We start from the raw sequence: 27,776 nt of genomic DNA on the forward strand, positions 1-27,776 counted from the left end.
AGCTCCCATAGACATGGATGAATTAAAATAGAAAAGCTGCCTGTGGAGCAGGAGAAAGCTACCGGAGAGTGGCCACTGAGGGAAACTCTTGGCTGTCTCTCATGATCACCTGCTTTTAAAGCAGAAAAGATTCTTTATCTGCAGTTGCTCTCAAGGGCAAGTTTAGAAAGAGGTTAATATTTCCAAACATCTGTTGAAAACTGAAGGAGAGGAAGAGGGTTAGTCTAAGCATTGGATTTGGTCTTGTGCTGTTTCTGGCCATTTAGCCAAAGGACCTGAACTGCTTGGCAGCAGCTCTGCAACCTGAGCACTTGCTTCTGTGGTTTTTGTCATTCCTCACTTCCATATGCTTGCATGGGGCTGGCTATTAATTATGGCGCATTGACACATGAAAACCAAGCTGTTATTTGAATATATTTGAAGTGGATGTGAATAATTTTGATATATATGAATAGATTATCTGGTACCACAGTACAAGTATTCTGCTCTTTACGTTTTAGGCTTTATTTGTACAGCTGTAGTCAGTCCGCAGCCTTTTGCCATCACTAGTTAGGTCTGTAAAGAAAACTTAATAATGTATGGCACAATATGTTTGCTGAAACTGAGTAAAATATTACAGTTCCATAAATTGAGGGGGAAATTTTTTTTTTTCCTTGGGTAAAATCATGGATTTATTGGGTTAAAAAAAATAAAAATCATCCTGATGAATACTGTGTTCAGTCTGGCATTGCAGAGTAGGGAAGTAGGGAGGCTGCCCCTCTCCCGTGCTCTCGGTGCTTTCTCCGCTAACGGTTGTGCAGAGCAAGGAGGAAACTGCTGGGTTCTGCCTCGTACTTGCGCACACCAGCACCCTACCGTGCACAGTGGGTGTAGCTGCTCTCGGCCTGTGCAGCACTGTGCTCTGCACCGGATAAGGTGGAAATCCTGGGGAGGAAGGAAAAGGTATGTGGTCATGCAGTGGAAGACCATATGGCAATGGAAGGAGTGGAATTCAAGTCTTATACATACCTTCGTTTGGCATTATATAATTTCTAGGGACTAGATATTGGAACTTGGCTCTTTTCAGGCTTTTTTTTTTTTTTTTTTTGCTTTAGTGCATCACTTCTAAGTCAATTTTGATGAAAATTGAAGGCAACTCAGCATCTGTTAAGATCCTTAGACCCTCAGAAAAGGGCTTACTGTAAATTAAGTTTTTAAAAAAAATAATTAAATCAGAATTAAATTTGTATTGTTTCTGTGTCTTCTCCTAATTCTGTCTGATCCCATGCTGACTGTTTTGTCTTCCATGCAGATTTTCTTGGTAATGTGTCATCTGTTTGTGTGTGAAGAAGTGTAAAATGACTAATTCTTCCTACTTTTTACATTCATAAAGTAACAATTCTAGTTTTGTTCTTGAAGTAGCTGCTAAAAGCTCTTGCGTGGAAACACTAGAACGAGACAATTAAATCGTCGGTCCTGGTATTTATGTGTTAGTGATGACATGTACTTTACAGAAGAAAACAAAATTACCTTGGCGAGATTGTCTTTCCTGTGAAGTTAAAATAGTTTGCAGCATTTTTATATCTGCCAAGGTTTGAAAGCTGTGAACAGGGAGACTTGTGGGGAGAGAAATATATTTTTATTTATTTTAATGCATAAATATATACATATATACATTCATTAATTTCTTTGGATGATGAGAAGGAGGAGGAGTAAGCTGGAAGAATTTACATAGGAATTTCAGCTTATTGGTGCTGTTACTATCCAAGAGTGACACATCCTGGATTTCTCCACTGTAAAGATCAGCAATAATTTGCAAGTATCTAAAAATCCAATTTGCAAGTCCTAGAAGGCTTCTGGATTTCTCCGGGGTGGTGCCTGTGGCGTGGAAGTACTTGGGCTCAAGGCAGGACAAGCAGCCATTTTCTTGGGACGTATTTTGCTTGGCTGTTTGGCTTGGGTGGAGGGGTTGCCACCCTAGTACGTCTCCTGGCTCATGGCAAGTTAGCAGTTGAAGCTCCTGGTATTAAAAGCACAGATATCTAGAAATAATTCTATTAGCACATGCTTCTGGTAGCCTTTATCTCTTCCACGCGTGTTCGCAGGGAGGTGACGAAGCTAGCAGGCTGAGAGGCTGGAGGAGCTCGGCCGATGTATGGCAGGATGAGAGGCTCGCGACAGCCTGTGAGATAGGTCAGCCCCCGTGAAGCTGAGGAAGCCTAGCTGGCCAGGGAATGGTATTTCAGAGGAAAATAAAGATCCTGGGCTTTGTTTTGCTTGCTGGGAAGGCAGAATGGCTTGGCTCTGTTGGCTTTCCATGCTCTTCAGTGCAACCCTGCAATAGTTTGCTTTATTAACACCAACACGTATTCCAGAGAGGCAGTGTATTTGTTAAGATACCTGTCTGCTGGGAAGTCTTTGCTTATGGGAAGCAGCAGGCCTGAAGATCTGGGAAGTACTGGCAGCCAAAGAGACAACCAGACACTACTTCTGTGTGTGTCTCTGCTCCTCACCGCTGGCCGTCGGTGGTGGAGCTGGCTGGGCTTCTTGTGGAGATCCTGCCAGCATCACTTGCTCCCCTTTGCCTTCTGGCAGTAGAGTTGGATCATAGCGAATTATTTTTATGCTCATCGAGAAATCCTCTTTACAAATACAACTGTTAAAGAACCCAGTAAGTGGCTGTAAGAAGCGCTTTAATTTCTTGGTTGCCTTTTATCTGGATAAATTCTGCGTTTTTTCCTGGAATTTTAGGAGGAGGGCAGCTAGGATTTCTTTTGCATAGTTATGCAGCACAGATGTATGTACATTAAATATATGTTGTGTATACTGTGGTTTCTGATATTCCAATTCAAATACCTTTTTGATTCAGCATTAAGAGGTAACTGATTGCTTTATCAAATGGACAAGAATTGCTTATTTTCCTGGATAGTCTTCAACACTGTTGAGAAATTAATGGCCATTGCAGGATTTATGAAGGGCAAAGAAACGGTATTCTCTGATTCAAAGAACTAATTAGAAGTAAATGCCTGTGGGTATTGGGTTTCCCCTCCCTACATTTTAGGAGAATTAGACAAAAATTTAATAATTGCTTTTAATTTTACAGGCAGCCAGCATCAAGCGTGAAATGACCTTCCCTGCATTTCAACAGGATGATGTAAAAAGTGACATCAGTCAAAAACTGCCAGACCAACAGTTTCTCCTGTTCACCACAAAAGAGGAAGATTTAAAAACAGCAGAGACCAAAAAACCAAACAGAGCTCATGAGTATGAAAAGGAAAACACTCGTTCTGTTTGTCTTCTGGAACAGAAGCGCAAGGTTGTTTCTTCAAATATTGATGTGCCTCCAGCAAGGTAAGGAAAGTTGGGGGTTTTTGTTGTGTTTTGGTTTAAGCTTTTTTTTTTTCCCTCTTTTTTTTTTTTAAATGGGATATTGGAGGCAAATTTGGTAAGCAGTACAGTGAACTGATAAGACTAGTATTCGTGTCCAAGCAGTCCAAAGTCAATCACAGCTCCACTACTTGAGAGATCTGCTAGAAAATTGAAAACATTAGTAGCAGAAACTGAGACCATCTTGCATTGTAGGACTTTGTATTGCTTCTGCAATGTTTTTGCTTTTCTAATGTGCTGCAACTGAGGTACTCCCAGAAGAGGACGGGTCTTAACAGGAAGAGATCGTTGACCCCACTTCACCCCAAGAAGTAATCTAAATTAGACACAGAATCATCTTATCTGCTAGAAATTTGTTGTTTTTTTTTTTTTACTGTTATACCTGCAGCCATTTTATACTCATGAGAGTGTGCAGTGACTTATGCTGCATAGTGAGGATGTAGTATCTTATGTTCTGTTATATCCCTGTATAGGTATACAGCTGGGTCATCATCTGGTTTATGAAATTAATTAATAGAAGAAAGTAGTGAGGAAAGGCCAATGCAGGGAAATAAAATTTGTACAAAATGGGGATTTGGGGATTTTGGTGTTGCTTTTTAATTTGTTATTCCTTGAGGATCTGTTGTGAATGCACATAAATGTTTGTGTCTTCAGCACTCACATCTGGGTAGTTACACTTTTAATTATAAACTATTTATAGGGAATTACTTTGCGAAAAATAATTGTTCTTTAATCTGAGACGATGTATATCAGCAAGAAATTCAAGGTTTATTTGTCTGGTTTTTTTCCTTCCTGATATTTAAATGGAATAATAGTAAGAAAAGGAGAAACTGAGAATTTCATACTGGCTAGTGATTTAGAGAGAAGGGGCTTGAAAATACAGTCTAGAACCTTGAACTTTGTGGAAGGACTTACTGCTTTGAGAGAGAAAGGGAATGACTCCTCTAGGAAATGCTTAACATTAGTATAAAAGAAACATATCTAGTAATGCTAAACAGACTCACTTGTATCAATGGTAAAAAACTGACAACAAATTGGGCGTTCTGCGTTGCAAGATGACAAGTGCTTTTTCTTTTTGTTGTTTGTGATTTCATGTTGGCATCAGTCTGTCTGCAAAGATTTTTTCTTAACCTGCCTGATAAATTCACTTGCACATAATATTCAGTGAAACACCTTCCGAGTTTATAGTGCCACTTAAAAAATATGTAGTCAAACTGGATGTTTTGTTGTTTTTTTGTTTGTTTGCTTTCTAAAAACCAACATAAACCAGCAGGTTCTACCACATCATCTAGAACAGGATGACAATTGTTTTTGTCTGGCTCTCATAGATGGCACTTGTGAAAACTGCAAAGTTCACGAGCATTTTGCCAGGATTTCCGCCCCCCGCCCTGATCTAGTAAAAAGCTATGCATTAAAAGCTTGAAAATGTTAGGATACGTATTTGAGATTTTCACCAGTAATCAACCCTGTAGTGGCTGAGTGCCATTCTCATTCATGCTTATGTGTCTCAAAGATCAAATCTCAATGATCAAATAGGATCTTCAGAAAATTCAGGTCAGCAGGGACTTCAGGAAGTCACCTAGTCCAACCTCCTGCTCAAACCATATGTTGGCATTTCCATTTTACAATTCAGGCAGCTGAGGTACAGGATTTAAGTGCCTTTTTGTGTGGCTTCATGCAGGTAATCCACCTGAAGAAGGAGTTGAGCTCCCCTTTTCTGTAACTGCAAGATCATCCCTCCTTGGAGGGATGGACATTTTTTCCCCAACAAGGTGGAAAAGAGAATGAATAAACATCTTTAATGCTTTCTTAAGACTAATTGTGACACCAGTTGTGAGCACAAGATACTGAAGATGATAGGAAATATGTTCATTTGCAAAGGTGTCTTCTAAAATTGTTCATTGTTCCTGTATTTTGTTGTGAACAGATAAATGATCATATTATGTTGTTGCATGTTTTCTGACATGCAGGTTGAGCTGCTGCATTAGCAGAATTAGAGAATGAAGTAGGAAACAAGCCTAAGGTCTAAATTTGGTAGTATGATAAACATCTTGGTCACTATTGCTACAGTTTTGAGGACAAATTTAAGTTTCCCTTTTAATCTGAGGTGATTATTGGGCCATTTGTCCACACGGGACAGGAAGAGCACTAAAACCTTTGCTTGGAGATCTTACTAAATACTTGTTGTTGTAATGAGGGGAATGCCCAGTCTCTCTTCCTCTTCAGCACCTTTTAATCTCTTAAATTGTATTCTCTGAGAAGTGAGAGTCCAGGCGTTTGATGTTCACCTGCCTTTTTATAAGCCCCTTCCAGTCTTCTGTCTAGGACTGTGCTGATGGAGTTGCATGTTCCCCAGAGGTGAATTCCTCCTCTCTTCTCCTCCTGGCAGGACTTGTTGTGCCGACTGTCCTCTCCTCTAATGAGAACATCTGTCCGCCTTTGCAGCTTGCTGATTGCCTTCACAGATTATTTGTCGTATCCAGTTGTGAAAGGTCATCTTGAATTAATCAGATGATGTTTACAGAAGCGTGGGAGAAATAAGGAGTTTAATATGATCTTCAGTTTCACATACACCCTCTTTACAAAAAGCTTTGAGCTATCGTTTTCAAGTAGAAAAATGCTATGGAAATGAAGCTAATTAGATCTAATTAGCCCAACAGTTACGCACTTGCCTGGAACGTGGAAGGTGTGGGTTCAGGTTTTTTTGTTGTTGTATTTGGAGCACAGACCTGAACTGGGGTCTCTGGTGTACAAGGGAGGTGTCTTAGCCATCAAAGTCCTGGCATATTGTGGTGGGTTGACCCTGGCTGGATGCCAGGTGCTCACCAAAGCCACTCTATCCCTCCCCTCCTTAACTGCACAGGGGAGCGAAAATATAGTGAAAGGCTTGTGGGTTGAGATAAGGACAGGGAGATCACTCAGCAATTACCGTCACAGGCAAAACAGACTCGACTGGGGGAAGAAAATTAATTTAATTTATTACCGGACAAATCAGAGTAGGATAATGAGAAATAAACCCAAATCTTAAAAACACCTTCTCCCCACCCCTCCCGTCTTCCCAGGCTTAACTTACTCCCGAATTTTCTGCCTCCTCCCCCAGCAGCACGGGGGGATGGGGAATGGGGGTTGCGGTCAGTTTGTCACACGCTGTTTCTGCCGCTCCTTCCTCCTCAGGAGGAGGACGCCTCACACTCCTCCCCTGCTCCAGCGTGGGGTCCCTCCTACGGGAGACAGTCCTCCATGAACTTCTCCAGTGTGAGTCCTTCCCATGGGCTACAGTTCTTCACGAACTGCTCCAGTGTGGGTCCCTTCCACAGGGTGCAGCCCTTCAGGAACAGACTGCTCCAGCGTGGGTCCTCCATGAACTTCTCCAGTGTGAGTCCTTCCCATGGGCTACAGTTCTTCACGAACTGCTCCAGTGTGGGTCCCTTCCACAGGGTGCAGCCCTTCAGGAACAGACTGCTCCAGCGTGGGTCCCCCATGGGGTCACAAGTCCTGCCAGCAAACCTGCTTCAGCGTGGGCTCCTCTCTCCATGGGTCCACAGGTCCTGCCAGGAGCCTGCTCCAGCATGGGCTTCCCACGGGGTCACAGCCTCCTTCAGGCATCCACCTGCTCCGGCGTGGGGTCCTCCATGGGCTGCAGGTGGATATCTGCTCCACCGTGGACGTCCATGGGCTGCAGGGGGACAGCCTGCCTCATCATGGTCTTCACCACGGGCTGCAGGGGAATCTCTGCTCTGGTGCCTGGAGCACCTCCTCCCCCTCCTTCTTCCCTGACCTTGGTGTCTGCGGAGTTGTTTCTCTCACATATTGTCACTTCTCTCTCCAGCTGTAATTGCTACTGCCCCGTAACTTCTTTACCCCCTTTCTTAAATATGTTATCCCAGAGGTGCTACCACTGTCTCTGATGGGCTCGGCCTTGGCCAGCTGCGGGTCCGTCTTCGAGCCGGCTGGCATTGGCTCTATCGGACACAGGGGAAGCCTCTAGCAGCTTCTCACAGAAGCCACCCCTGTACCCACCCCGCTACCGAAACCTTGCCACACAAACCCAATACACATATTCAACGTGCTTCATAGGGCAGCTTTTTAAAGTAGTAGCGTCAGGCTAAATGTAGCGGACCTGAAATAAATATTTTATTGCATGCAGGAGAATTTTAATATTGAAATTAAATTAAATTTTAAAGTTCATTGTTTACATTTGCTATTTCATCTTGCGAAAATACTGCAGACCTTTCTCTCTACGTTATGTGCTGTACTGGAAGTGTCTTTTGTATTAAAATAGGAGGAGACCATGACTTTTTCTTACTGATTTTTATGTTTTGGAATGCAAAAATGAAATGAGAAGTTAACAGCATTAAGTCTTTCCCTTTTCAGATTTCTTCATTTAGTCATTTTGAACAAAATCTATATGAGTTAAATAGCTCTCCTGCTTCTGAAACTCAGATGAGCATAAATGAAACTGTTCAGCTTCAGTAGATGGATTATTTAATATAATAAGGAAATTTGAATTCCTTTCCTTTTAACGTTTAAATTTATTGGTAGTTTTGGTGCATAAAGGACTGTTGTCTTGGAGAAAGGGATCTGACCACTCGACTGTAAACTGCAGTTATCTCTGGGAATTGAAATGTTATCTGTACAACAGAGGAGAATACGCTTTAAATTGACCTTCAGTTCAAATATGAGCGATGAAACACAGCCCAGATCCCTAGGATCTGAGTAGTGAAAGGTCATTTTCTAAAAAGAGAGTGGTGTCACTGAGGGACTAATCGCCTTGTCTTGTGGGCAGAAGCAAGCACAGGTCTACCACTGTTTCAGGCAGCTACATCTGTAGAGGTCAGATGTAATCAAAGATGATGTCCCCAGTGGGCAGCAGCGTGGAAGTTAACAGAGCCTTTTTGCTCATTTGTATTTTCATCAGTTACTTACCATAACGCACACTTAATCCCGAAGCAAGTCAACAAGAAAGACGAGAAAAAGCCTGGGCTGCTGATACGGTGGGTGTGAGGGTGTGAGTCATGATGTGGGGACCCAGTGCAGGTCAGGCATGCGGGGAACGACTTCTGCCTCTTGGAGGATGAGGATGGAAGGGTGGGCGACAGAGAGCAAGGGATGAAGTTTCCTTTTTTTGAGTGAAATGTGAGAATAAGTGTCTGGAAATGGTGGTAGGGTTAAAGGTCCTTTTAGACAGAAGTGTTTTGACCAGCTGTAGCTGGAAACCCTTCAAAACTTAGATGCATTAGTGTCAGAAGTGGTGTCCTTTCTGGTGTCCCAGAAAGGAGTAACTGGAAACATCCGAAAGGTTAAGAGAATTAAGGAAGGAACTAGGCAGGCATCACTCCTACCCCTCTGATGGGTGGGAGGGTTTGAATGGTTTTGCTTTTGTTAACCTGTTACTAGATGACCTCAAAATATTGTGAAATTTGTATTATCCCCTTGCCACATCATTCTCCTTTTCCCCAGTCCTCCTGTACCCTATCTTCTCTGAAAAAAAGAAAGAAATATAAACTTTCTAACTGCCTAACTTTTTCTACATTAAGTTTGTTCTCTCAAAGGACAAGCCAAAGCTAAACCTCAGCTGCTTAAGCACTTCCTATAGTGTGAAAATAGCTATTGCGCAATAAAACCTTCTAGTTCCTGTGCTCTTCTGGTTCACTGCTATTAAGCAGTGACATTTGCCATGACAATAATATATTGGATTTTGCTATCTTCTGTTTCTTTTATATAAAAAAAAAAAGTTGCTGAATTACTGTGAAATTCATTTTTATTCATGTACCTATACTTTATCTACTCATTAGTTTATAATTTAATGGAAGAATATGTGAAATAATTGAAATAAAGTAAATGAAGCGTCTCTAGGAATTCTCTCCCCCGTTGCCTCTCTAGGTCCTTCTAGAATAGCTACAGAAAACTGGGGCAAAATGAATTGCAGCCATGTTGTCTGACCATCATTGTAAAGAAACAGTATAGGCAGTGCTGCATTTTCATCCCTAAATGATTTTCTTGCCTGGTCTCTCCAGGAACGTAGCTCTGGGCAGCCTTCTGATTAGTGTGTTGTTGATCCGTAAAGCCTGCTGGGCATGATTGATTATGCACCATGCATTTCAATGGAAACATTTGCATATTTTCATAGCCAAAACTCTCCAGGAGCCTGACTCCAAGATCAAAAGCAGTATCTGCTTAAGTATGATATCCTCACTAGGAGGACTTCCCAGTCTGCTTGCAGAGGGAAGAAGCTGACGATCAGGTTGTGCTTTTCTGTTTATCCAGAGGTGGTGTTTATTCGGAGTTTGTCTTCTGTTATTCTTCTCCATCTGTTTTAGAAGGCTCCTCTGTTCTCCTTGAGGGAGCTCCTTTCCTGTATCTCTCACAATTTTGGCAGAGGAGATTGATGGGGCAACTTCAGAGGGCATCGACTGTTGACTGCTGAGGCTTTTCAGTCAAATTGGATGAAAACAAAAGGCCAAGAAACCAGGCTGTGCTTCAGATTTACTGACTGTAGCTCTGCAAGCCTCTGAGCTCTCTAGCTTTCCTTCTAGCCCAAAAGCACTTCATTGAGGTGTGAGGTTTTCTCCATGTTCTTTCACCATCCTATAGGTTGAGTGCTCCCATTTCTTACGTTTCGTTTTCTGTGTGTCCATGATAGTTAGAAACTTTGAAAATGGTTGCTTTTCGTGTACTGAGAATTACTCCCAGAGTCATTCCCATATTTCAGGGCTTCTGTAAAAAATTTTGGTAGTTGGCAGTGCCATGCGTTTAAAAGCAGCTTCTCCAAATATCCATACTAGCTAATTATTGAAGTAGTAAATTGTTGCTTTGTTTTGCTAGACTTCTTTAGTTAAATATGTGTGCAGCTTGATTGGATTGCACCCAAGCAATCATTAGAGCTTGATTATGTTTATTATTGACGGTAAACTGCTTGTCATGGTCTGCTACAAAAAGGTGTGGTGTCTTCTAGGATCTGACTGTTAATGGGAAAAACGCTTATCCAAAGAGCAATCAGAGAATCGGTCTGTTAGCACATTTTGAAGTAAAAAGCTATATATATTTCTTGATGCGGTTTTCTAATACTAAATTTTCTTTGCGTTCTAGAAGGACTGTATATGTACTTTAAGCTCTAGATGCCTTTGATCTGCCTGCAGCATGCAAAAGCAGTGTAGCAGAAACTTCTTTGAAAAGTGTAGATTAAATTGCGAATAAGAACTTTGCAGGTAGCTACCGCAGAGGCAAACCAGAACTCCAAAAGTGACCTTGCTCGTTTAACTGGAATGTCATCTTCCAGGTTACTTGCCTGGGTGTGCGTAGTGTTTGTTGCCATGATAGCTGAACCAGCTTCTCCCGATGCTGAGACAGGTGACAGCATTTGTGACAGCTTGCAAACTGTTGAAAACTCACCTTTCAAGTGGTGAGATGGATCAAGTCTCAAGAGTGCTGGGGAACAGAGGACACGCTCAGTAGGACTGTCCCGTTCAAAGGCTGTCCAACCATAGGGATGGTTGAGCTTGCTATAAGTAAGATTGGATTTCAGAGCCGGGTGGTACAGACTCGGGCACTGGCATTCAGAAGTCCCCACTGCCAGAGAGCCATAGCAATGTGTTGGATAGGATCATTTGTTGAAAAAGGTGTAATATTCCCTGCTGGAGATACATTATGCACACTTTCAGGGTAAATTTATCTTTTTTTTTCAGTGGACTTTTGTCGGTTCCCCCATTTCTCTCCTTTGTGTTGTACTGTGTGCATATCTGAGAGTTCCGTGGCACCTCATACTTAACTGTATTACTGACATCCCCACAACCATCATGTTCAATCACTTGCGGCTTGTAGAGGAGCCAGTTATGTGACTAGCACAATTTATTGTTTCATCACCAGTTTTAGATACGCTGGCTGGTCTATCCAGCAGGATTTTGCTAACATAATGTTCTTGTTAAAGTGTGAATTTTGGATGAGTTAATATTGCTCTTGAGGTATTTTTTTTTCCCAGTAATGCTCAAAGCAGAGGGAATATTAATCTCATGAATAAAGCAAAGTGCTTTTTCTGTTCTTTACTCATAACGTTTTGCATTTGATAGTGATTTTCACACAGTTTGGTATAATGGCAACTATGTGTGGTTGTGGTCTTTGAGCCTGGTTTACTATACTTGATCCTGTGAGAGCAGGATGTGATTTAAGAGTGATGGACCTAGCAAGAATATGGATGAAGCTTACTTCTCACAAATAAGTGGCTTTCTGTTTGGTGGGGCTTTTTGTAGCAACTGGTCGTGACACGGACCTCTTAGTTCATTGTTCCTGGGTTTCCATAATTTTCAACTTTCACCCTGTCTTCTGACATGTGCACTAGTATTAATATTAGGAAAGGGAACTTCTAACACCAGCTGGTGACTTTAGCCATCTGGATTTTTGGCCAATGTTCTTGTCCAGTTTTTTAACTGTGGACTTGCAATGGGGTTCCCAGGGAATGAAATTCCAGTGAAAAATACAAGCATGAAAATTTGATCGTACAATTAAATGTGGTAATGCTAAGTTGTCCTACTGCCTGACACTGGAGTCTGTATTATTTTAGGTAATTATTATTTTCAAAAGAAGATATTGCTTGTGCATGTATACATATATACATACATACATATGTATATATACACATATAAATAAGTTTCCCATTTCTCTAGAAAATCGCATATTCAAAGCACTGCTGAGAAGGATTTGTCTTAATCTATAGAAGTGTAACTACTTCTCTTTAAAATCTTCTTCCACTGGTAGCCAAGACAAAAGGCTAAATAATTTTATCTGTGTGATGCAAGTTGCCAACGGACGATGATCTCATTACCAAGCAAATTTCAATGAATTCCTCTAAAGTGGCGCAGAGGAAAAATGTGTCCTTACTCTGCAGCGACCATTAGGCGCTGGTTCTTGAAGAGCTGCATTCAGTCAGCATTGCTGCTTTATCTGTTAGCCATTGATGTGAATGCACGGCTTGTTCTCAGCTCTTCAGTTCCCTTAAAAAATGGAGTGTAATTTCAAAACACTCTTCAACAGCAGGCAATATTCAATAAGAGTAATTTCTTTGTGGTTTGTGTTAGCAGTGGCACAAAAAAAATTCCTCTTGAAATGCCATCTGTGCTGAGAAAAAGAAAAAAGTCAATGGGTATGTGGTTTGTAACTTGTGTATCTGTGAAACGTGCAAGAATGGGCTACCGTGTATATGGTTACATAGATTACATACATCATAGCTATAATTTTATTTAAACGCTATGAAATTAAAATATTCTAGTTTATGCAGTGGTATTCGACGTTGTATCATTGAGGTCAGCAAAGACATGAAACCTGCCTTTCTGAGAGAAGTTGTATCACTGATTGTTGTTTGTAAAATATTTTTAGAAATTTCTATCTTAACTCCTTTAGCATCATCTCCGTGAAAACATTCATTTTACACATTTTTAAAAAAAAGGAGGTAGAAAGTGTCACTGTTCTCCATTTATAGTAATATGCTTGCATTACGTGTACAAGGGTTTTTCAGTGGTTTGTTTGTATCCCTAAGACAACTACACTACAATGAAACTCATCTAACCCTGGTTTTTTTGTGTGGTACGTAAAGTGTACAGTTGGTTTGTATAGATGCAAGGCTATTTTTAAGGTGCCTTTTATTAATTTCTATAAGAAAGATGTTCTAATCTCTATTATATGATGGTTTATATGCATCAGATACCTGTTTTACCTATTACTGTTTCAGTTTTTGTGACAACAGGAGCGTTGTCAAAGGATGAAGCACTTAATTGCTTTGAAATATCAGTATCTAGATTAGGATATGTATGTAAATTAGATTTTTCTAACGGGTTATTTTTATTTGAAGCAGAACCACATCTTGTGGTTTTAGTAATCTACATGGTTTAATATAAGCTCCAACTCTTCCCTTTTTAATCCCTGATGATTTTGGGAAAATGGCGGAACAGAAGTGTTGCTAGATACACAAGGTCTGCATGAAGCAGCTACAATTTTTGATAAGTTGCTAGTCTTTCCAAATAAAATATCCTTTGACTTTGTTACCAAAGCAGCACTCGATGGCAGTGCATTGCACCAGACGTGTACTGCACGTGACCTGCAGCATGGCTTTTGTTCCCTATGGAAAGCCTGGTTCCATACCCGGCTGAATGGCTGCTTTTTGGAAGCTTGCAAGAATTAACCTGTTGTGTTCAATGTATTTTTTATACATACTGAATGACTAGTTCACAGTTTTCTCGAGCTAACAATAAAAAATAGTTTTTCTTTTTCAAACACACTAGTCAAGCTCACTACGCAAGGAGTTTAACGATTTTGCGTGGGTCTGTATTTTAAATTCTGCCACAGGAATTCCTGCAGGTGATCTGATACTGTGTCTGACAAGTGACCTCGGGCTGTCTGTGCTTGGTACCCAGTGAACAGAACAGAGGTAGTAGCATCCTCAGTGGACCAGGAGGAAGCTGTGCGTGAAGTACGAACTTCTGCTGTTAGTGGTCCCAGCAGAGAAAGTACATCCCAAAGTACGTTGCTCTTCCATCCATAGCGTAAAAGATGAAATGAGATGAGATATGTTGCTAAAAATATTTAACATTCCCAAGCAAATGTATGTTTACACTTTGTGTAGAACCAACGTTTAGAAACATAACTTTGTTCTCATTTGGGGATAAAACATTCACTGTTAGTGGCTGCGTATGTGAAATGGTTTGTTTGATAACCACATCTTCAAAATAGCCTCCTTGGGGAACTGAGGGAAAAAGTATAGAATAACATTGCCAGAATACAGTAGCAGAGTGTTTCTTTTGTTTAATTATACATTATAGTAAATTCTAGGTATCTGAGAGTTGTCCGTCCTTCTCTCCAGGAGCACACCAGAAGCCCACATGTGGCTGGACCCCTGAGGTGTGTTGTCCTATGGAAATAGTTGTCCTCTGCAGCATCAACATTGGCATACTGCATTGAGGCTGCTACTGTGTTGACACATGGATGTTTTTAGTAATAGCAAGATTCCAGATGGTAAATTGAGTCAATAGCCAATTGATGCTTTTAATAAGTTATTCTTATATTGTAATACTGTTGCTCCTCGTTTGATTTGGTTTGTTACCCAAAACTTAATGTCTTAGCCATTTCTTTGAGGAGGGACAGAGGGTGGTATTTCCACCAGCAGCAGATGTACTGTCATTATGGTCAGCTTTATAATGCCTGTTTAGGTAATGCTTTCCCCAGGAAAAATGCCGTTAAAATACTTTGTAGTCTTTTACTTAATTTTGTAAATGAAGGACATTCTTCATCCCATACTGTGCTCCCAAACTTAAGCTCCCTGCTGTGTCTGTCTGCTTTTCTGCTTTGTCTTAATTTGGATCATCTCTAGTTTTCGCTGTGAATGTCCGATTGGTTCCTCCCTTGAAGCTGAGGCAGGCAGTGCAGTAAGGTTTAAAAAAAGGCATCTAGGACTTTCCAGTACACACACACAGTGCCACATGCCGGTGGAGGGAGAAGCACTGTGCGCCTGACGGCTTGGTGCAAGGAGATTCCTGACCTGGCTGGGTGAGGAGGGAGGAGATGACGAAGAGGATGTGCTGGGCCTATTTTGATATTTCTTTCTAATGAAAAGTGTCTGTGAAAAAGGTTTGATGCCACTTCCTGATAGGTCTGTGCCAATGATTTAGAAAGAATAGTTTGGCTGCTTTTTCCTGGCTTGTTAACTCCTGAGAACTGCATCCTGAAGTCATGGACCTTTGTTTTCTTAATGTCTTCCTGGATTAAATGATTTGGCCTTCTCTCTTCCCTTTCCTCTCTAAATCGGTGATAGCGGGGCTGTTAGTATGGGGCATGCTCATGCTATCTCTTGCTTCTCAATGTTACTTAGTTTATTTTACCTAACAGTGGTTGCTTTTAAAGGGTTCACTGGGCCCTTGGCTCCAAGATACAGATGTGTAATTCTCATAGTAAGTGCAGAGTACCTATTAAATATTTTTTTTTTAATGTATGTATACATACATATATATAATCAAAGGGTAAGCATGTGCTTGTGTGACATACTTGTGCACTCATCTCTAATGTCCTGAGAAATATCTTGCTGATATTTAACCTTTCTAAACTAGTGTTTCTACTTCTAGTACCTAGCTAGATTACTTTTAGATAACAGGAATAATAACAACAGCAATAGTAAAAATCTAATCGATGTTGAAAGCCCTTTAAAACATGTCACATAAAACAACTTGTGGTTACACTTACTTATATTTTGTGGTATAAATTTTATGATGACGTTGACAGAAATTCAAAGTACTACAAAGGAAGATACATTACTATCTCTTGCTAATCTCTGAAGCAAATATGTGCAGGGGAATGCAGCAGTTCTGTAATTCTATTATGTTTTGATCTGACTAAGAAGCTTGGAGAAAAAATCTACGTTGAATATATAATACGGGTCTTGCCACAATAAACTAGATATGTGCTATAGTTATAATAAATCATTAACATTAAAGCAGTGCAAAACCAAGCTTTCACATCTTAAATTAAGACATAATGTGTAACAATAATGAACATGGCTTGTATTGGTCCTACAGATAGAAACTTTGAATTATATTATGCAGCAAATGTTCTTAGTTATCTTTGTTTTTTTGGAGTTTTTTAACCCCAGCCAGCAACTAAGCATGACGCAGCCGCTTGCTCACTCCTCCCCCCCACAGTGGGATGGGGAGGAGAATCAGAAAAAAAGTGAAGCTCGTGTGTTGAGATAAGAACAGTTTAATAACTAAAGTACAATAAAATATAATACTAACAGTAATAATAATAAAATATAATAATAATAGTAATGAAAAGGAATATAACACAAAAAAAAAAGGGAAAAAAAAAACCCACCAAGAAAATACAAGTGATGCACAGTGCTCACCTCACCGCTCGCTGACCGATGCCCAGCCAGTCCCCGAGCAGCGATCCGCCCCTCGCGGCCAGCTCCCTCCAGTTTATATACTGGGCATGACGTTCCATGGTATGGAATACCCCTTTGGCTAGTTCAGGTCAGCTGCCCCGGCTCTGCTCCCTCCCAGCTTCTTGCACACCTGCTTGCTGGCAGAGCATGGGAAACTGAAAAGTCCTTGACTTAAGATAAGCGCTACTTAGCAACAACTAAAACATGAGAGTGTTATCAACATCATTCTCACACTAAATCCAAAACACAGCACTGTACCAGCTACTAAGAAGAAAATTAACTCTATCCTAGCCAAAACCAGGACATTTTTTCTTGGGAATTTTTTTTTTTTTTTTTTTTTGGCAACCTGTTGTGCAGACATCCAAACTGTTCACAGTATTAATTGAGTTCACCTGTTGTTATTGTGGCACAGGAATTGGAGAGGCAGCATATCATACGAGCCAGGGAAAAATGTAGTTGGTGTGAAGGAGACTGTGAGGGGTCAGCAGATGTCCCACGTACCGGTGGTGGCCAGCACGGCTGAGGCTTCCTTCTGCGGGACACAGATTGAGGTCTCGGCAGCTGCTGCCCCTCAGCGTCATGGTTGCAGCTGAGCCTCCACAGAGGTAGATGCTGTCCTCATTTTACTCGTGAAACCCCCCGAGATGGAGGGGACTGCTCAGGTACAGCAGAGGAGACCCTGGCTCCCAGCTAGTTTTTGTTGTATGTGTCTGGTAAAATACAACCCTTGTAAAGGGGCTCCCGTTCATCACAGTCCTTCAGTGCCATCTGTGCCTTTTTAAAGTACTGTGGGCTCTATCGTTATTTGCCTCTGTGTGGTCCTAGAAGTATGGCTTATTTACCTGCTATCAAATATACCAGAAACAGGAAATACAGAAGATAAAATCTTTAGTCAGACTTCAGAACTGAAAACAACCTGTCCTTCTGTCCAATCCTACATGGACAGGTAAATATTAAGCCATTCTATGTGTTTCTGCCTTTCTTACCTACTTTTTTAAATTAAAGCTTTTCTGACCTAAATGTATCCCTTGATGTCATGGGAACTTACAAAGCCTCTGGCCTAGATTGCCCTTCTGCTTTGTAAAATCTCCTGTTGACTCACTGTGCTATACAGCCTCCCACCTACCCATCTATTGCTGCGTATTCTCTTCCTCCCACTTGTTCTCCCTGTGCTGTTTCTTCTGTGGGTATGCTTCTGCTCTAGCCATCCCTTAAAAACACCAGCGACTCTCCAAATTCACATGCTTTCAAATACTTTACATTTTTCACAGTTGGACTTCTAAAACTTTCCCTTCAGTTCCAATGAGGAATATATTTTTCTTCCTGTCCAAAAGATATACTTCCAAATACTCTGAAATGACACTCTCCTGATGTTTCTATGATGTATTCTGTAAACAACGTTTGGGATAAATTGTGTTGTGCTGAATGAAGGAATTAGATGGTGGAAAGCCCCTGTTCTCATGTTATGCACTAAGTGTGTTTGTGTGCTTGGAAAATATCCAGGTAGCCTTCGCCTGCCCTACTGCATTGGGAAGGAAGGCTCCTGAGAGCAGTGCAAGCTTGCGGAGGGAAGGAAGTAGCTGGGAGAAGGCAGATCTGGCTAACTAAATACATGAACCCAATCGTCATTTTTTCACCACTATTTTTGTGAAGTTATCAACATTTGTTATATAAGCTGATTATACTCAGTATTTGTTTGGGGGGGAACAGTGAACAGCAGACTGAAGTTCAAAATCTGCTTTGCTTGTGTGGTAAGTATCTTCATTTCTGTGATGTAGCCAAAACTTTCATAAGCAAGGGCAGATGTGTATACATGCTAGGATATGTTTCTATACAACACTAAATCACCAACACGATAATTAAAATTTGCTGAGTAATGCCTGTGGTGAGGCCACAAACAACATGCACATTATTTTCTTTATACAAGCAGTGACGGATAAATTGTTACCAATTTCTGTAAAGAGTACAACCTAAAAAAACCACTAGACTTTGAAGAAGCTTATCTTTCTAGTTTAAAAAAAACAACAAACAGAACAAAAAAAAACCCTAAAAAACCCCAAACAAAACCAACCAAACAAAAAAGCCCAAACCAAAAACCCACAAGCCAAGTGAAAGGTAGACAACAAAAAGCCCCAAAAGCAACCATTATGAACAGATGGCTAATTTCCTCTGTTCCTAAACCAGTTTTGTCCATATATAGTGCTAAGTCTAATGAGTTGTTTTCTGTTTACACTATACTTGAGCCCAAAACGCACATAGTTATCTCTAGACCATTACAGGAGCCCATTCGTAGGAGTGTGGGAACCCCATTCTGCCACTTCTGCACAAATGTGAGTGGGTACCTGTTATGGAAATTATGTTTTATGGGGTTGAGGGTACCTTGGTTCCTCCCTGCATACAAAACCAGGCCCTTTTTAGGCTATCAGAAAGCTTTGGTCATTACTCAGTAGGGCAGCTACCTCTAGAGGACAAGAACTGGAGATGGAGTGAGCGATGCCAAGCTGCACACACAATGGGCTGCTCAACTAGTGTAGCTCCGCTGAAGCAAATTGGCTCTGCTACCATACATCTTCCCTAACTGATTTCAATGAAAACAAGGTCTGACTATCATCTGCAGTAGCCAACATGCATAGAAAAGGTTGTGGGATTTATAAAACATGTTACAGAAAGCTACGCTGTGATTGGTAAAGATTTATTTATTTCCTTGAAACATCTGTGTATGTATGTACATAGAGTAAATTCTTATTTTGTGTTATGAGTTTATCTTGATGGAAAAACTGGATATGCTGTCTCAGAGCCTTGTCTTGTTGATAGAGAGAATTGCTGTTGTTTTAATGGGAAATATTTGAACAGATTTTAACAACCTTAAACTCATACCGTGTTCTGTTTAAAAAATATGCTGAATACTTTCCCAAACTCTGTCTTTTAGGAGATGCATGACTGCATGTTTTATTTCTGGTGTATTGCCAGATTTCCCGTATCATCATCTATGCCAAATAATTGCTCACTTATTATACTGGTAGCTTAAATACCATTCCCTCAGAGATGTGTTTAGAAGATATGATAGATATTGGCATATTTTGATTTATAGCATTGGAAGAGCAAAAATACAGGTGGAAGGTCCTCCACGGGTCATATAGGTCTTCACTTGCCCCCGAGCAAGAACAGTTGTATGTATCCCTTTTGATAACTGTTTGTCTAAACTGTTCTTAAAAGTTGGTACCTGTTGATAGGTCGTCGTTCAGAAGGGCAGTCAGTTCCAGAGTTTAAATATTTTTACTACTAGAATTTTTTCCAATTACAGCTAAAACCTCCCTCATTGCTTTTTACATCCGTTGCTTCTTCTCCATACCCCAATGGGCATGGAGAACAATATACCCCCTTCCTTTGTTTTTTATTTTCCCCTCCATCATTTTACATAGTGTAAGACAGTCTCTTTTTGGTGAGTGGAAGGGACACCTTTTATCCAATCTCTATTTAATATGGGTTGCATGAATAAAGTTGAAAATGAACATCCCATGGGTGAATATCCCATTTCATGGTGGCACAGATGTTCAGGCTCTGGCCTTTTGCCGAGGGCAAGGGATTGATGCTCCCTCTGGGGAACCGGGGGGTCAGGTTGGGGATGGGACGGGAAGAGAAGGGAAGGCGACTGACGCCAGTCAGCAGAGATGCATGGTGGCAGAAACCCTTGACCACGTCACAAGCAGGAACCGAAGGTGCCTGTGGCTTCTGTGTTGCTCATGAGGAATTTGTGGATCATGCCCTTTAAGCATCAACATTTTCTGTGGCTTTATTATTATTTTTCCCCCTCTGCCTCTATTCTCCAATTTTAACATAGAAGGTAAAATAATGGTGAAGAAGATTAGAGGGGCTCCACAGCTGGTTGAGTACCTCCTTGAGGTTAGTGAGTAGAATAACTGAGTGAGACTGCTGGCATTTTCACATAGTAATAGAAGTAACAGGTTCTGAAAACCAAATCCAGCATTTGTTTTCTGGGAAAGGGAGCATAATATTTTCCACATTAATGCATTGTATGGGCTCAGTGTTGGACCCGACCCAATCTGCTGTAGTTCATGTATGATTGGAAGCCCAGAAATGCCACTTTTGTCCACTGAAGGATGGCACTAAAACTAGTTTAGAGAAGGCATATCTGTTGTTCACTTGTAAAAGCAATTGTCTTATCGCTGCTGCCAGCTCTGCAATTTAAACCGAGTCGTCTCTTTTTTATAATGCCTAATGTACTTCAGCTGCTCCTTCTGCCCACGTCTCCTTCCCTCTGTGCTCCCCAAAATGTATGTAGGCTCCTGACAGCAAAGTGCTGCTGGAGGTAGGGAGGCTTGGTTTGAGGATTCGGTGCTCTGAACGTGGTTTGTTTACAGCAGGTATGAAGTAGATGCATTGTTTTACGCTCTAAAGGAAGGGGAGGGGTTGGCAACCGTCCATCCCTGCGGCTTTGAAACTTGATTACTATTCGTTTGAATAGTGATGCACTAGATAGGTTTTGACAAACTCCAGATTGCAAAACAGTGGTGATGAAACATTCATATGTGTATATATATATGTATAGTATATATAAAATATATATGCATATCTATAGAGCCTTGTGAACATGAATTAAAAAAGTCCGTGGTTTAGATGAGTCTCAGAGGTAACTTCTATTTTCCCTTCCCCTCCCAAGGATACTTTAATAGTTTTCTTTGGGAATTGGGTTGAAGTTAGACCTGGGGATGGTTGAACAGATGACCCTCTGTTAAAAGTGAAGGACCTTTTGCTACTGAGTATTTTCAGGTGCGTCATCCAGTTGAAACTCGTGGCATCCAAAAATTAATCACTCTGAGAATGGCTGCTTTGCTAACTACATTTGATACGAATGGTTTCCTGTGTACTTTCCCTTGTCCATGTGTGTGCACTGTTACGTACTTATGTACTGCAGTGCATCTTATTAGCGTGCTGTATAATTTAGAAGAGAAGATGCTTTCTGCTTTATAACTGAACTTTGTGTCTGCACAGGGAGATGACAGTTTATTTTGGGGGAAAAAAAAGAATTACTCAAACAGTGATACCTTCAAAATTTATCAAGTCCGCTTCAATGTGTGCAGGATAGCAACTGTGCTGACAATAAAAATAATAATGCTTAGTAGAGCATTTTTATGATTCATTGCTGTGTGTACAGACACTAACATGTTCTAAAATAACAGAGAACAGTAAGCAAAAACCGCTTTAAAGATGTTCAAGAAGTGATACAGCAGGAGGAAGTGGCTGCCCAGCAAGGCAGGGGCTGTACCAGGGTTAGAAGTGGAGACTTCCTGACAGCCAGCCCTGCCCTCCTCCTTCTTCTGACTCCCAACAGCCAGCTTCTGTTTCTGACTTTTATGCCCCATTTATACTTCCCATCTGAGGTCCCTCGTTCGAAATCCCGCCTCAAAGTCCAGTTGAAAAATAGGAAAGAGACCTCTCATCCAAACCCAAAGCAAAATAGCTTCTACTCCGTATAAAAGCTTACACCCCCTCTTATAAAAAAATCTGTGTCATTTCTGCCTTGTATGCCTCATGGCCTTTAAAAAAAGAAAGCCCATGGTTTCTCTTAGATACTGAAATGCTTTTTCTATTCTCATATTTGGATTCAAAGGATGGTCAAAAGCATGCCTTCTTAAAATGTCATTTATTTATTTAAAACCTTTTATCTTTGGGTGATTAACTGAAGTCATGTAAAGTGTGGCTTTTAAAGGTGCTGAGCACCCAGACTTGCAGTTGTCTGGGACGTTTTGTGGTGAGACCTGTACATGAGTTTGTCAAACTGGGAATCATCCGCTTTCTGGCAATGTTGGGGTAAGTGAATTGTCTAGATGGACAAACGGAGTTGTTAGCCTTGGTAGTGGATTCCAGCTGTCTGTCCTGCTGCCTGTAGCAGTTTTAGGTTATTGCCAGTCTCTGCTCAGTCCAGATGAGGTGTTAAACAGCAAATTTTAATAGTGGTCTGAGGATGAAGAACTGAGATTTTTATTTTTTCATCTGGTTTAAAGCAAATTTTGCAGTCAGGTTGGTCTTCAAACAGAAGAGTGTGTTTCACAGCAGTAGAGATTTAAAAGAAGAATAAAAGCATCCGTTATTCTTTTTTTGTAGCTTACGTTATGAAGAGCAGAGTGTCTGTGATACCAACCTTTATACCTCACTTACCCCAAATATAAAAGTGAATAGCAGAAGAAGGGTACATTTTTCGGGTAAGAAAACACCTGTTAATGAGTTTGATGTTCTCTACAGCTCAGGCCACAGGAACGAGCTGGGTGACTCCTCTGCTGCTAGAAGGTGGGGGGTTCAAAGCACCTGTACTGTGCTTTCAGCAGTTACACGCTTATCAACCTAAGCCTCATGAAAAATTACTAAAAATGGGATTTAGGCTCCCAAGTCACTCAGGCTCCTGAGGAAAACCTCAAGGGAAGCAGACTCCACATAATCTCTTAGCTCCAATGATTAATTACATCTAGTTTGTTTGCTTTCAATTAAATAAAAAATAACAAAGGAAACACCTGCGGACATTGATAATCTTTGGAGTCTGACGGTGCTTGTAGAAGAGGTTACAGCTGCCAGAGACTATTTCAGCTAAGTTAGCACTGTGTATTGTAAATGCATTACAGAAATGAGGTGCAAGCAGTCCTGCTGGGGAACACGCAGCCGGTCACCTCTGAGGAGCACAAGGGGCTGGCCACTTTCTACAGCTAACACTCCGCAGCCTTTGAAAGTCCTTCTTGCGTGCTCATAGGAGGAAGGTGGGAGCTCAGACTTCACCAGTTGCTTTCAAACACTTTTATTCTCAATGAGATCTTTAAGACAGAGTAAGTCACATTTAGTCATTGCAGATTTTATACGCACATAAAATTTTTTAGTATAACATATGGCAAAAAATAGTTTGTTTTTATAGATGTAGAGCTCAAACTGCTGAACAGATTTAGCTAAAACGCTCCAAATAAACAACCTGCCCGTCCCTCTGGGTCAAACCCAAACTCACGAATGTTTGGGCCGAAGCGAATTTGTTTGAGAGGGTTTTTAGAGGAGCTTGAAAAGGTGGAGTACCTTTTAAACTTTGAGATGAGTTTGTGATTCACAAATAGTTGTTAGCAATCATGTGTTAAGTAAATTGTGGTTCTAGGAGTGTTATCACTGAGGTTTTGGTGATACCTGGGGAGGAGGAGGAGGCAGCGCCTGCAGTGAGCTGTCTGGCTTAGCCATTAGTCATGCAGCTGTTACGCCCAGTTGGACAAAAGTCTCAAAGGTGCGGAGGTACTAACCCCCTACTCATAGATCTTCTTTAAAAATCAGCGTAACTGATTCGGAAGCAGGAATTGATTTGGAAGCATTTTTGGAAGGTGGTTGCCAGGACTTGCCGTGCGGCTCCATGCAGGTCGCTCTGCCCTTCCAGCCGCAGTGTGAGGTGCACGAGCGCGCTGGAGGTCTGAGGTGGTTGGGTAGTTGAAGCTAAACGAAAGGCCAGATAAGTGAGATCCACTGCATTGCATCATGTATATTTTTTCTCTTACTGTGCACCCTTATCTTAAGGCTAGAGATGTAAGAGAGAAGGTGAAGAAGAATTTCTTCTCAAAGCTATATGGGCAATGTAAATTTTTGTGCATCAGGCCATTTCTCAACTGTACAATGATTTCCAAACTCTTGTTCTAATTTTCCCATCTTACTTTCGGCTTATTCAGATCTTTGTTTGCTGCATCTCCAGTTGTGGTACAGCTGCAAATTTGATCATGATTTAAATCTCCACCAAAGAAGCATTTAAGAGAATGCTTTGTAGAGAATGTTTTTTAGGTTAATTTGCTGAAAAATAGCTTCTGGGAGACTTAAAATGGGCTATACAGCGTGTGTGTGTATTTTATAAGTATATATAAATAAATGAAACAGTACTACAGAAAATACATGTCAATCACGGTCACAGTGGTAAAAGTGGCTCTGTACAGCTTCAGTGGTTCCTACGCCTTACATTGCCAGTCTCTCACAGTGCTTCGCTTTTGTTCAGCAAGACTCTCCAAACTAAGCATCCCATCGCAAGGATCAAATAGCATGGAAATGCTTAAAAGACTCTAATCTCAGTCTGATAAACTCCTTTTTCTTGTTCCACATAGTGGAAACCTCTGAGTCCAAAGAAAACAAAATTATATTTGAAATGTGACGGCCTGCTGTTAGTTGAAGGAAGCAGAGCTAAATAAATGATTATTTAAGTGCATGGTTCAGCCGAAGAAAACGTCGTATTTAATGACTGATGTGATGATCTGAAGTAGCGCATTGGTGTCCTGCAGTTCTTGTCTGTTGTTTATCTAGCAGCAAATATTAGATTAAGTTTGGAGTAACGGAGCTCCCCAAAATACAGTATTGCTTTATCTTATTGAAATTGGAAAAGCTGTATTTAACCAAGGTAAACCTCTCTTTTACAGCAGATGTTAGGGACAAGAGGAGCTTAGAAGAGCAGAGTTAGCATTCTCCTGATTATGCCAGTGCTGTTTATCTTTAACTGGAGAATAAGCATTTTTAGAATAGACAGTAACTTGGCTCTATTTTAAAACCCTTTCTTTAAAATATTGACTAGAGCTGTGCTTTGGTGAATTGGTGATTTTCCCTGTTGTCCTGGTTTTGGTTGGGATAGAGTTAATTTTCTTCCTAGTAGCTGGTATAGTGCTGTGTTTTGGATTTAGTAGGAAAATAATGTTGATAACACACTGATGTTTCTAGTTGTTGCTAAGTAGTGTTTATACTAAGCCAAGGACTTTTCAGTTTCCCATGCCCAGCCAGTAAGAAGGCTGGAGGGGCACAAGAAGCTGGGAGGGGACACCATCAGGACAGCTGACCCAAACTGGCCAAAGAGCTATTCCATACCATATGACGTCATGCCCAGTATATAAACTGGGGGAGTTGGCCAGGAGGAGCAGATCGCTGCTCGGGAACTAACTGGGCATTGGTCAGCAAGTGGTGAGCAATTGCATTGTGCATCACTTGTTTTGTATACTCTAATTCTTTTAGTATTATTATTGTCATATTATTATTACTATTATCATTATCATTGCTTTTCCTTTCTGTCCTATTAAACTGTCTTTATCTCAACCTATGAGTTTTTTTTTTTCTTTTCGATTCTCCCCATCCCACTGGGTGGGGGGAGTGAGCGAGTGGCTGCATAGCACTTAGTTGCTGGCTGGGGTTAAACCACGACACCTGTTCAACCAGGCCAGCACAAGACCTGGGCTGATTTTCTGTCTCCTCTTTTATTAGTATTATTTTATAATGCTTCCCTGGCACATCGAAGAGAAACTGTACAAGCAGAGAAATGAAGCAGCCAGTGAGGAAGCGCAATTTTGTCTTCTCTGATGGTTTCTGAAATCCTGTGCTAGCCAGGGAGCCCTTCTGCTCTGCCCGCTGGCATTTCGGCACCTCTGCTGGTGCCTCCGTGTCTCTCCGAGCTTTGTCTTACAGATTGCCCGTTTTGTTCCTTTGGCATCTGTTCCCTCCCGTTTTCACCTCTGGGTGTGTTTTCTGGTCCACTGGGAGCTACATCAGTGGTGAAGTCTCTGTTCTCTGCTGCAATTTTACTTCCACCTCTCACCTGGCACATAGTTCTCTCTCTCTGCCGGTTATCCTTCTGTGTTGTCCAACTCTGATTACTTCTGACCATCTTAGGTCTTGAAGTCTTTCTGGTTATTTCATCCACAAGTCCCTTTATGGCTTATTCTCCATATACTTTCCTTGTGCTGAGCTGCGTGTTTCCTATGTCTTGCACAACCTGATTTGTTCCACAGGTCTTTAGATATTCCTTAAAGTGCCACTTGTGCCCAATGTTACACAACAGATTGACCACCTCCATCCGTTTTTGGGCACGCGCCACCTTTTGCAGCTGGTGATGGTGCATCTGCCCATCTTGCATCTTACGGTTTAGATCCCTGCGAGAGACTGGCAGTGGTCCTTCACTCTGATCTTGTGTTATGCAGATCAAAGAAATGTAAGTTAATACATACTATTATGAAAAAGCCACATAAGCAAGTCTTGCATGCAATTATGGTACTTCTATGAGGTTTTTTTAAACCATCCTTTAAAAAGTTGTAAATAAGTTACACTTGCTGTCTATATATATATATAGTAGTAATATCATTGAAACAATCCCCAGAAAAGATGTTTTATATTCCATAGATTTTCAGAATAACTTTTACAGAATTAGATTATTTTTTAAAACCATTAATAAGTAATCAAAGTGCACCTATCACTGACTATCCAACTGGGAATCATTCTGTGCTGGGAATCATTCTGTGCATCTTTTGAAAGCAGCAGAAATACAAGTCGTCTATGTCAATAGAGTTTTTCCATATTGTAACTCTTCATTTACATATTTTCTGCTTGAAGAGGCTTATCGGGCACTAAAGACTAAAATTGTGTTCCATTAGTCACTAAATTGCATTAAATCTTTCTGCTGCTGTGTGCAGATGGAAAGGAGATGGGGAAGAGCTTAGGTAAAAAGTTTTTTTTTCTAAATTACAAATCTAAAATTACTTTTTTTAAGCAGACGCATTACTGATGCATTTTGTTAGCATCTTCTGGGGCAAAGTAACAATGTAGAGAGATGAAACAATGTGTTGTTTCGTCTAAACTTTCTGCTTAGCCTTTGTCCAGATTAATTTGAAGCATCCCATTTTAGGGGGGAGAAGAGAGTGGTTCAAGCTGTTTTGACATTATAAGAAGAGTAAATATTGCAGGATAAGTATGTATCCTCAAACTGTGGTAGAATGAAGCCACAGAATTTGGATCTGGGGGCTACTGGCCAAAGACTTTGATGCTAAGATGGGAGATTTCCAAACAATTCTTCATAATACAGAGTTGGTTTACAAGATTCAAAATCTGCACTTGGATCAGAAGGGAGGTTTTGGCTTGTTTTCGTCTGCCGAAATCTTATTTTCTGAAATCTTGAGCATATCAATGTGCAACTGTTTACATAGGAAGGCTAGGCAGGATTTCTTGAAGTGGAAGGAGATTCAAGGAAGAGCCAAAGCATTTGTGCAGGCGTTGCTTTACTGCATCCTGCCCGAAGTCCCACAGAAATTCCCCCTCTGAGCGGGTCAGGCCTTGCCTTACTGTGCCCTCCTGCGATATGAGCCTCTGCTGTTTCACTTGCCACTCACGAAAAGGACTTCGAACTGCTCCACCTGATGGCCCCAGCAGGAGATCATAGAATGCCTGCAATCCTTTGCTTTGCCTTGGTGTTTTGTAGTAGCATTTGCCTGTGCAATGCTATGGCTAAAGTATGGTTTTGTTAGTGCATTTATTCTTTTCTGGGCATATGTATTTTAGTTTTATTAACCTCATATCTGAAAATGTATTTGGGACTTGTATTAGTTTAAAATAATGAGGCTTCCTGCTCGTTCATGGAAAAATTACTCTGCAGTTCAGCGAGCAATGACCCTCTTCTCTTTTGTTTTTATGTTAGTATCTGAAAAAAGTCCTAGTCCAG

At 40.9% G+C, this 27,776-nt stretch overlaps 1 protein-coding gene across 1 annotated transcript in view; it reads left to right on the plus strand.

Moving 5' to 3' along the window:
- ZNF704 (zinc finger protein 704) overlaps positions 1 to 27,776 on the plus strand; it is a 93,005-nt gene that overhangs the window by 16,771 nt on the left and 48,458 nt on the right. The window contains exon 2 of the mRNA XM_050892676.1: positions 3,083 to 3,330. Within this exon, the coding sequence (XP_050748633.1) occupies positions 3,104 to 3,330 (227 nt within the window). The 5' untranslated portion in view covers positions 3,083 to 3,103. The remainder of the gene's footprint in view (positions 1 to 3,082; positions 3,331 to 27,776) is intronic.

Source organism: Gymnogyps californianus, chromosome 2, assembly GCF_018139145.2.
Source record: "Gymnogyps californianus isolate 813 chromosome 2, ASM1813914v2, whole genome shotgun sequence".
Taxonomy (NCBI): domain Eukaryota; kingdom Metazoa; phylum Chordata; class Aves; order Accipitriformes; family Cathartidae; genus Gymnogyps; species Gymnogyps californianus.